The sequence below is a fragment of the Apostichopus japonicus genome, chromosome 13 (genome assembly GCF_037975245.1).
Source record: "Apostichopus japonicus isolate 1M-3 chromosome 13, ASM3797524v1, whole genome shotgun sequence".
Taxonomy (NCBI): domain Eukaryota; kingdom Metazoa; phylum Echinodermata; class Holothuroidea; order Aspidochirotida; family Stichopodidae; genus Apostichopus; species Apostichopus japonicus.
The window spans coordinates 13,796,374-13,808,244 of NC_092573.1; the positions used below are offsets into that span (position 1 = coordinate 13,796,374).

At 40.1% G+C, this 11,871-nt stretch overlaps 1 protein-coding gene across 1 annotated transcript in view; it reads right to left on the reverse strand.

Annotated features, from left to right (window-relative positions):
* LOC139978344 (ubiquitin-conjugating enzyme E2 R2-like) overlaps positions 1-6,242 on the reverse strand; it is a 29,547-nt gene extending 23,305 nt beyond the window's left edge. Inside the window, exon 1 of the mRNA XM_071988467.1 lies at positions 5,390-6,242. Within this exon, the coding sequence (XP_071844568.1) occupies positions 5,390-5,809 (420 nt within the window). The 5' untranslated portion in view covers positions 5,810-6,242. The remainder of the gene's footprint in view (positions 1-5,389) is intronic.
* Positions 6,243-11,871: the final 5,629 nt, after the last annotated feature.

Genomic DNA, 11,871 nt, shown 5'->3' on the forward strand with positions numbered 1-11,871 from the left:
GTTTTCTCTGATTCACAGTGTAGGGCAAGGGGAATTCCATTTCTGGCGAGAAGGGGTGCTTCCACAAAACACTCTAAAACATCGTTCAAACATCGCACAAACTTTTATCAGAGGTCTCGGACGAAGCGGGGAGGGTGAATATCGGAGGAAGGGGGATAAAGGGCCAAGCACTGTTCTAATTTCCAGTGCAATTTATTGATAATGATTCTTAAGTTAGATTCTACTTGAATCAGCTCAGCAATTGTGATAGAAAATCGCGCATATGCATGTGATTTTTTTAATAACTGCTCTGAAAAGTGGGGGGGACAAATGATATGATATCCCCTCCACTTTTGAAAGTGGGGGGGACATGTCCCCCCCGTCCCCCACCTGTTGACGCCCATGGTTTGTGTCAACGTCCCCCAACCCTCAACTCGCACTGCGAGTGACTATTCCCAACACAAATAACTGGACCAGTGGAACTTGAGGGTGCACATTGTAGCTTGCTCTGTTGCTCCCCTAACCCCCCCCCCCCCACATATGGGGTTATGCTATAACTTATCTTCTTCTGACTGTTAGAATACTCAATGTTACCATTACTAATAGACTGAAAATTCAATCCAAAATGCATCCTTCACAATACACTACTGAGCTGTACTTACCAAGATTTGCTTTGTATACAGTACGTTACTAAATTTACCTGTGTTCTTTAAGCACAGAAGATTGAGGAAATTCTAACTGTAAGAAATAAGAAATTATTAACCGTACGAAATAGGAAATTCTAGCAGTAAGAAATAGGAAATTCTTAACCGTACGTACGAAATAGGAAATTCTAGCAGTAAGAAAGAGGAAATTCTTAACCGTACGAAATAGGAAATTCTGTAAGTGTAACTAATATTACAGCTCTCCTGCTGTTCACCGAATTCAAACTTTGCCGACAATTACCACACGAGATAACTGTGAGCAACACACATACAATGAAAGGACCACTGGTGTAGTTAGTATTGTATAGTGCACATTATTCTCAGTCTCTGGCAAGTTCCTGGAGGAACAATAGACATGGAATTACCCTTTTGGATTCATGAACTACATATTTATCTACATATATTTTATTTAATTTACTTGTACTGTACCATAACTTCCAAGTTAAGTGAACACTAAAGATGGAATGTCAACTATTAACAAAAGTCAAATTTAATAGGGACTTGCTTTAAACCAAATTTATAACTTGCATGACTGTAACTGAGCAAAGCCTACCACCTACCCCCCCCCCACCCCAAGAAAAGAGGAAAAGATCTACATATATAAACAATGTGGGCTCAGCTGGAACTATTTAAACAAAAGAACTCTTTGACCAATTACCTTTGATATGGTATGATAAAACATGCAACAAAAAGATCAAAATATATGTTGAAACCAGAAAATGCCATGAACATTATGTACTTCAATCAATTCCTTTAATACATCCTAAGCAAAGGAATATTTATTATGATTAAAATCATCTCCCAATCACGGTCTCGGTTTACAATTTTTTGTTTAGCTCACACACTAACAGGAAGAAAGGTTAAGAATGCTTACTCATATTTGTACATCATCAAGAATTTCCAGGTTTAAACAGAGCAATCAAAAGCAATGATTTGTGTGGCACTACTGTGCAGTTACTTTACTACTCATAGTGCTGAATGTGTACTATATTGTTCTGTACAGTATTGTGTAGATGCCACTACAGTAAACAGTAACTGCAGTGTACAGTACAACATTGTTCAACATACAGTGTTGTACTGTACTGTAGAGAACTGTATTGTGTGGATGCCACTACAGTACACACTAACTGCAGTGTACAGTACAACACTGCTCAACATACTTTGTTGAACTGTACATGTATGTATATACTGTACTGTAGAGTATTACATTGTGTGGATGCCACTACAGTACACAGTAATTGCAGTACAACTCTGATCAACATACAGTGTTGTACTGTACATGTACTATACTGTACTGTAGAGTGTTGTATGTTATGGATGCCGCTCCAGTACACAGTAACTACAGTGTACAGTACAACAATGTTCAACATACAGTGTTGTACCAGGGAGTTATGACAACTCCCTGGTTGTACTGTACATGTACTATAATGTACTGTAGACTGTAGAGTACTGTATAGTGTGGATGTCACCTCCGTGCACAGTAACTGTGCAGTGTACAGTACAACACTGTTCACCATACAGTGTTGTACTGAATTGTATTGTACTATTAGTATCTATCACCAACTAACGACCTACAGTATATTGCACACAAATTGACCATGAAAGTATTACTGTGACTTTTATTTATGACTTTCATTCAAGAATGGTCTATAAAACATTTTGCTCATACCATACAGTGGATGTTAATTAAGCTAGAAATGGTACATTATACACTGTAGGGGACAAAATGATGTGAATGTTAATAGATACATGTACATTGTCCATCTAATGTATGTATGTTGCAATATCCAAACACAAGTACTGTAGATCGTCTATACAAACTACCCACAGTAGACCATATATATTTTAAGTTTTACCTTTGGGTCATTGAGTGAACATGATTGTTTCTGCTGATTCATGGTTGGATAAGAGTATTGCTTCAGAATAATTGGGTTCAGCAGACCACAATTCATAGTGTTCTAAAGAATTACTGTATGCCTGGGCCCTGAGGACAGCATGCAACTCCTGGAGTGCATCTTACCCAACTGCTACCACTGGGAGGCACCTTTACACAACTGAACTTTACACTTATGAACAGAATTCAACTGCTGTACATGTGATCTGTATGCACACATTGTCTTGTAAATTTTATTATAATTCATTTCTAAGTAACACATTGAAAACATGACTGTTTTATTTAATGTTCACTGCCAACACCAACATTCACCGTGTACGTACAGTACTATCAACTTATATCTTGATATGACTAATAAATGTTTCTGGGAATTTATACAATAGTGGGACCTTTGACACCCACTTAACTTTTTGTGTATCTCCCATGCATGTATATACTGTTAGCTCTTTTGTGATATTGTTGGTCTGTTGTACTGGTGTTACAACACTATACAAACTTGCATGTATGTTCTAGTTTCAACTTTTTAACCTATGTACAGGGAGACTGCACCTAAATAAAGAAATTGCACACTCACAAGTAATTAAATAGGAACTCCTTTAGTTACTGTACAATGTGACTTAGTTTGCCAAACAAATTACCTTCACAAAATGTTTTCAATAAATACCCAGAACTTTGTGATGTCTATATACCCATTTATGTTGCAATGATGCATTTCCCTTGTATAGACACTGTATGCTATATATTTATTAATTGTTCACAGTCATTAATCAGCACTATTAACAAAGACATTAAAACATGTGCATTCGAAAGTACGCAGATGGAGGATGTTATGCACATTATCATTTCTGTATATAGAGTGATGTGAAGCACATTGTCTAGATATTGACTGTAGACAATAGACAATGATGAGCAAAAAGGGATTTTGTTTTATTGTTGTTAATAACAAACTACAAAAAGTTTTGAGTTAAATGAATTTTGCTTGACATAAGAAACTGATATTTTCAAGTAAACAGTAACTGGATAGATACAGGATTTCCACTTGTGATCATGCAGCAACTTCCACAGTTTTGCATTGCATTTTTCACTACTGTATGTATATTATTAAACCAGATCAATTGTTCACTAAATAAACTAAACAAAGTGAAAGGTATGGAAATACCTGTAGCAATAAATATATATTGGTACAGGTATTTGAAAAGATGACGGCATTATGATGCACTCTGAAAATTAAGCGCTCCAGAAAGACAACATGCTTACAGAAAAGTGTTAGTTAAATCATGGAGTTTCATGGTACTTTAACGGTACCAGAGGTTCAGCATAAAAAAAATGGAATGGCTGCACTGCGGAACTTATGAAAGTAGCACAGCTGAAGTGTGTCCTTTATTCAATGTAAAATGTTCACACTGACATAGCGGATATAACAAGTTGATAAGGCTGAATTGCTAGGACACAAGTGGTCCGCGGGGGGGGGGGGGGGGGGAGAATTGGCATCACATCAAATTGGAGGATAAGGAAATGACTAATTGAGATGACATGACAAGATGACTTTGAGCTGCTGGTCTGTCACGAAACACATTTCCAAGCTTGACTGAAACCTGCAAGTGTCAAATATGATGTTGATAAATTAACATACTATACACGTTATGCAATCAACGAGAAGTCATGCCAGATATCTAAGTAACCTAGTAACAAGTGGAGTGGCAATTGTAATTATGCTCGATTTTGAGCATGTCCCAAATAACAATGTTTAGTCTGTTATTGTGGGGGAGGGAGGGGGGAAAGCTTAGCTGTAGGGACAGTGTGTAGGAGTTGACTGGCAATCAAGCAATGCTGGGGGACCCAGAGCAGTATTCTGCTCATTCACTTGCATTTGTAATACTTGTCTCAGAATATACATATTACAATTAAAACTGAGGGTTAAATATATAAAGAATCAGTAGCCTTATCCATGTTGTGATAGGTTGTAAGTTTGCTAATTTCAACACTTTGTCTTAGGAGAGAGGGTGTTTGGGATGTCAAGACCTAATTACTTCTTCATTCCTGGCTAGATGCCACTGGTGGAGGTGCAATGATCAATTTGCCCTGAGGCCATTAACGCCGGCAGTCTGCCTCTGCCATAGGGGCAGAAAAGTGAATTATCTTCACTGCGTACTTACTCATCTGGGTGATAGCTACTAGCAATGGTGAACGAATGTTTATAAATAGTATCTGTTGAACATGCATTAGAAAAAGTGAATTTTGCGTTTATGGGGCAAATTTGGTAACGACTATTGTAATAAAATATATGAAGCATGCCGGCAAAGTACAGGCCTACAAATGTTAACTAGTATGCTGTTGAGAATTCTAAGTGAACATGTTGTGAACGAATTGTCTGAAATAGGAAGTAATCACATTGTTATGAAAGACAGTGCATTATCATCAGTAGGCTTAACACTAGGCCATATAAGTTAATGTAGCCTACACCCTGGCAATTGATGACTCCACTGAAGATAACCAATATTTTCTGTACGTTCAGAGTAATTAGTCAAATCCAATACTATTGGTATCCCTATGATCACAAAATCCACTTAGTTTGCCAAAGCAGTATACAACTGGCTCTTCAGTTACCCTAGATGCCTAATCACCTATTACTGTTAGTATTTGTGTGAATATAATACATAATACTAGCCCAACTTAGCCCTAGCCTTGGACCAGTGTCTCACTCATATTCATAAGCTAGGCCCTCACTGCAATGTTGGATTTCAAAGGAATCCTATCAATAAAACAGTACATGAATGACCATTTAATGTTTCAAGTTGAATGACCCAATTACCTTGAAGTATCCTCCTTGGTACAAAGTATCTGGAGGCCCAAAGATGGCTACTTTCCAGTGAAACAAGTTATCGTCGTTTGTGCTTACAGTAAACCCTTCCACTGGCTCTTCTTGGAGCTTTTTGAGTTCTAAATTTAAGGTACGAATGGCAACCGTTGGTGGAGTCTTCGCCATTTTGGCAAGGCTTATCAATGACAAAATAAAAAATAAATCAAAATGGTTCGAAGCCGGCGAGAAAGCCGGGCTTTTTGATATCAAATGCCTGCTCTTCTTATTCTGACGACAATTCTTTGCTTGCAAGTTGCAGCTCAGCTGTGTTATTTGTTGTGGTTTTATGACGTCACCTGTGTAAGAGACGAACACGGAAGACTCAATCAACAGATAAACCTCTTTGTTCTCCGTTATCCGGACATAAATCATAAAACTGAACACGTTTTCTGGTTGGAAAAAATGCTTCGAGTGAAAATTTCATTGGTGACTGAAAATCTGAAGACAAAATCTCGGTTCTTTGTCACATTGGCAACCACAACAGTAGTACTGCGGTATGCGGAGCTGGCTGAAGATTGTATTGGGTACTTCAATGCAATTCACGTATGCAAAACAATTTGTCATACAGTGTGGTATCTGTGGCAATTTCTACACAGGCATATACACACTAACCTAGTCTGCTGTACACAAAAGTGAATATACTGTGAACCAACGAATACCAGTATGTGTCATCTGTGCTGAAGGCTCTATTTAGGTTTCCCAAGTAAACACAATGACGTCATAATAATTCCGCTTTCAGCATGCATCATATCACCAGCGAAGCCGATTATTCATACGAAAGTCACAGTTTCTTTAGTCTTTGGCAGTGTTCCGTTCCGCTCTCACAGAGAACAATGTCTAGATAGACAGGGTAATGCAAGGAAGTTTATTCTGGCTAGTGCCGTGAGTAATATGTTAAAACCAAATAAGGAGACTTACGCAAACGTCAAAATAAAGGGGAATTCATTGCACTTGCGAAATATTCTTATCGGTTCAAAACTACAAACTGTCGGTTTCAACCTTTCCTGAAAAGAACACCCAAGGCTCAGACGATCCTAGTGCAGGTTCACTGTTTGTATATATGTGGTGTAAGGTGTATACATGGGAGGGGACCGGGCCAATGGTGGCACAACACTTTCTTTTGAACTTGGGAGGGGGGGGGTCCAAACTCTAAGGTGATTGGTGTCCTCTGCCCTTTGAGAAATTTTGGTAAAATGGACGGTGCATGTTTAGATGCCAAATGGTGCTATATTTGACAAGTTTTGAAATGGACGTTGATTAATTTTCGACTGTTTAGGGTGGCATATACTCTTATTAAATCTATATCAATCCGCCCGAATGTTCTCCTAGGTGAGGAAAAGTGCCAAAATGCAGTAGGAATACATCTATATGGATACGTTATCAATAATGATCTGCATGTTTCTTGTGGCTTACATGTTGAAGAGCATGAATGGAAGTACACGTGGTGCAAAATTTGGGTCAATTGAGGCAATTTTAAACCCCGCCTTTAGGCCTCCCAGGAGCAGCTGGCGTACGAAAATTGTTTATACTACTGAGTGAAGAGTTTTGTTTACAAGTGACGAAAACTTCCGGCTCGGATAGCAAAAAATCTGCATGGTCATGATACGGAAAATTGATGGTGCCATGAATTAAAAGGCTATACTTGTCATCAATCCAGTGATGGGTAGCGTTTAGCTAGTGAGAAAAATCTATCTAGACTAATTAAAGACCACATTAATGTTGTGATTTAGCTAGTGTGTAAGACTGTAAGTCAAATGGGCAGTATGCTACCTTAGGTAATTTTACCGCACATAATTATTTTATGTACTGTACAAAAGGATCTCTTTAAATTATTATTCTGTCTGTCAATGGAGGAGGGCTGAACTCCAACAGTGATGTTTTGTGGGAACTGAAGTGTGCCCCGCTCGAAGGGTACGCGATTATGGCCTGAACGGGGCGGGGATACACAGGCGCGTAGCCAGGAATTTGCCAAGGGAGGGGCGAAACTGTAGATTCGGCATTGCAAACTATCTAAGCGTAGCGCCACCATATTGGCGCGAAGCGTACAAGAAAATTTTGGCTGAGAAAGCCTCCCAGATCGCTGGAAATGGCACTTCCCAAAAATTCCATTCCAAAAAAAAAATTGCTCAAGGGGGGGGGGCGGCTGCCCCCTTCGCCCCCCCCCTTGGCTACGCGCCTGGGGATACATCGATCTGCATGATATGGTACGAAATACATCTGTACAATATGGTAATGATGAACGTTATATACCTGGGTAAGTCGATCGAGGAGGTGAATTTAATGTCATCAGTATACTGACAATTATTACAGGCTAAGAATTGCTAAAAAACGGGAAGTACTTTCCTGGTAGTTGTTCACACATCATGGGTGCCATTAAATGTAGTCATAGGTCCCAAATTATAGCACGCTATACTTGTTAGAAGTTTTCAAAAAGGTACTTTCCTGGAGGTCTTTACTCTCCAAATGTTTTTCAGACATTTTTAAGGAACACATAACTTGAAGATGACTGAATGTCCCAGTGAGGAAAATTTTCCTCCAAGGTTGTAATATAAAAAGTTTAAGAATTTTGGCCAGAGGTGACCATATTTGAAGATCTAGCATATTTGTGGCCAATATAGCATACCTTTGACTGCTGGTTTGTGATCAAATTGACGAGTAGCTGTGAAAGTTGTGTTCGCTAGGGTGACAACATTTTCCATCTAACCGTGGAACAATACGGCTTGATTTGGTAGTAAAGCTGGCGATCAAAGTTCAAATATAGGTGTCATTTCAATACCGTATGTGGTGTTCAGTGATTCACACTGCAGGCAGAAAAGGTGAAAACGACATACATAATGTAACATAAAAACCTAACACAACTGAATTCACTCTCAACCCCAAATGACATGCCAGTGGCATTAAGGCATGGAGCAAAGGGCCCCGGACCGGTGCACTAATGTCAATTAGAATATCAAAGGAGAGTCCGTATTCACCTAACGGCCAGTGATTTGGGCTTGGGCATGCAGTGAGCAATTACGGGGCTTTAGGTAATTGAGGGCAGGATTTCGTTAGAATTCCCATTCAATGGTGACGGTATAGGCCTATTGTGAGAGACCTGTATGTATGTATAGATCCTCCTGCAAGCAGGAACTCGCGAAGAAGTTTCGTTGGCTTATCAAAGCCTCAAGCTGACCGAAGTCAGTCTCTTACATTCATATTTAATTATAAATATAATTATGAATTGTTAATTGTCAACAACTCTGTAATTAGACGACATACATTAATCTGGGAGTGACTCGAACCGGGGACCTTATGATTGAAAGGCACCGGCGTTAACCACTGAGAGCTAACACTCCAACTGGGCTAACACTGTACTGATGCAGGACCGTGTTTAAGAATAAGATCAAACGTTTTGATTGTTATAACTATACGGTCTCCAATGGTTGTAATAAAAATACCAAGGCGCTGTAACCGTAAATACAGTACCGTATGAGACTCGACATATAGTGCACGTGTCGGAGTACGGGTAATGTATACGTGTTCCTTAATGTTGGGCTGTTGTATACCTGTATTTGAACAGTGTCCCTAGAATGATATCCAGTGAAATCATGCAGCACATTAATGAAGCAAATGATTGCTTCATAACATTGATATCTGCTTAATTGGCTCCAATTATAGCATCCTATGGCTAGGAAAGTTTAATGATTACGTAATCGACCTGACACGGTCGTAAATCCACCTGCAGGCTCTAAGTTTAGCCTGCATAGCTTAATTAAAGGGAGTGAAGACTCGCGCACAAAGAAACGTCTGATGCCGGTAAACTGACCTAGTTTCGAATGAGGTGTAACAGAAGTGTTAGACACCACCATCGATCCCAGAAAATACACACACAGCTTGCTACCGTCGGTAATTAGACACGCGTGTACAGGGGATACCCATCAACACAGTGTACATCAGCGATGGACATCTCAGCAGGGAGTTGTTATGGAACTCCCTGATCTCAGGTCCAGACTAAAGATCACGTTTCATTACTGTCTGCATTTTGTAGCGACAAGAAGAAAACATTTGAACGCAAACTTCGTACTCAGTTTAGAGTAACAGATGTTTCGATTATTTGTTTCTCACATCATGCATGTATTATTTACAATAATCAGAGAGTCATAAAAAAGGAATAAAGGAGATATGATGTGAAGTGAGTAGAACAATAAACCCTCGTGGGCTTGACGAAGTGCCATACTCCCTATAATTTAAAGTATTGGAAAGAACTATTACAGTATTGAATAACAACTTGAAAACAAAAACACACACATATAAAACGACTCCCAACCTCCTGCAAACTCTATAGGTCTATCCCAATTGAATGTCAGACCGAAAATCTACCCATCAACCACCATTTCCATCACGGCTGAATACCTGCTTCCATACAATAAAGGAGTGCAGGGTTTCATACAGTCTGATTGAAAGTATATATACGCATACAAATGATCAGTATCGATAAGACATGAGGTATGATTTACTCAAAATATATCTAAAAGATCTTAAACTAGGTCTGTCAATGAATGCCATGTGTAAGGAGTGCAAGTAATGGTTAATGGCACTAATATAACCATTCCTGCCAGCCTATAGTAGTACATATATGATGCAGTGGAAAGACACTATAGCAAGGTAAGTGAGGAGACTACTAAGGAAGTTTAACAAGAAAACTTGTGGAATAGATGTCCCCGGAGAGCAAACTGAACAGGCAAAAGCCTTAAGGAAGAGAAATTGAGTAAGACTACTGACCATGCAACAAAAAAGTAAATGATACCCCACCACGCTCACCCAACCACGCTCACCCTACCACACTCACTCCACCACGCTCACTCCACCACACTAACCCCACCACGCGCTCACTCCATCACGCTCACTCCACCACGCTCACTCCACCACGCTCACTCCACCACGCTCACCCCACCACGCTCACCCCACCCCCACTCCACTACGCTAACCCACCACGCTGACCCCACCACGCGCTCACTCCATCACGTTCACTTCACCACGTTCACTCCAACCCCACCACGCTCACCCCACCACGCTCACCCCACTCCCACGCTCACTCCACTACGCTAACCCACCACGCTCACCCCACCACGCTCACTCCACCACGCTCACCCTACCATGTACAACCGCAGTTAGGTTTAAATAAGCAGAAAAAGACTTGCAGGACACACTGGACCCTGTACGGATGTAGGCTGCATATCGAATACCTGCTTAAACTACGTACGTGAATATCTTAAAATGGTTTTACTGCAGGCTAGGGCTAAATGTCATATAATTTCATAACAAAAATTCACACATTCAGTCCTCCGCACACTGCACAGGCTGCCTGTTCGCTAGCACACTCTCTTCAAAACTCTCCTCCCTGTTTTTCATTCTCTTCATGGCACTTCACATTCATACATTCAAGAACTCATTCATCCGTACCAACATACACGACAGCTTCGCTCCACCAACACAGGGCTTTTGCACATTCCACGAAGACAACACTCTTGGGGACACCGATCTTTTTCTGCATCTGGGCCATCCCTCTGGAACTTGCTCCCTCCTAGCCTTCGGCGGGAAAGCTCCGTCACCCACTTCAAGTCTCAACTGAAAACTTTCCTTTTTGTCAACGCTTAACTATGTTTGATTAACTCTATTATGCTACTTTTCATATCATGCCGAGTCTGTACTGTATTATAGTTCAAAATCTTTCTCATTACCTGCACCAGGAGTGTCAAGTTGACAGATATGACGCGTTACAAGCCGCCACTTTATTACATACTTTCCCATCCACAGTTGAAAAAAAAAGATTCCAGGCGGACACGATAAAAAAGTTCTACACTTCATGTGTCACGTGCCCCATATGAGAATAACTGAATCGTTTTGGTTTCGATGATAATCGTTAACCTATGCATTCATGCAGGCGGAGAGTGTATGTGTGTATGGGTGTGTGTGTGGGTGTGTGTGACGCCTCGCTTGTAAACACGATATGGCGAGTAGGGAAGCTTGGACCAATCTAATATTTAATGTATATGAGTACCACATTGAATAGATGTGCCCTATTGTTTTTGGTGCCTCTGAAGGTCACCAAAGGTCAGTTAGAGGCCAAAAACCAAAACATTCAAACAAGCAATAACTCCCAATTGACAGGGTCCGACATGGTTGATATTTTGGGACTAGTTGTGAATGGGATAAGGGATCGTTTCCAAACATAACGGTTATATGATCCAAGGTCAACAAAGGTCAATTAGGGGTCAAAAACTAGTATTTTTGCAATAACTTGAGAGCCAAATGTCCATCAAGATTGAGATTTTAGGACAGAGTGCACATCATCAAGGGGAACATCTTTGATAAAAACTATTAGGTCATCCAAATCATACAAGGTTGCTTATGTGCAAAATCCTGCCAAATTATGCTACGTTTTGCAACAAATT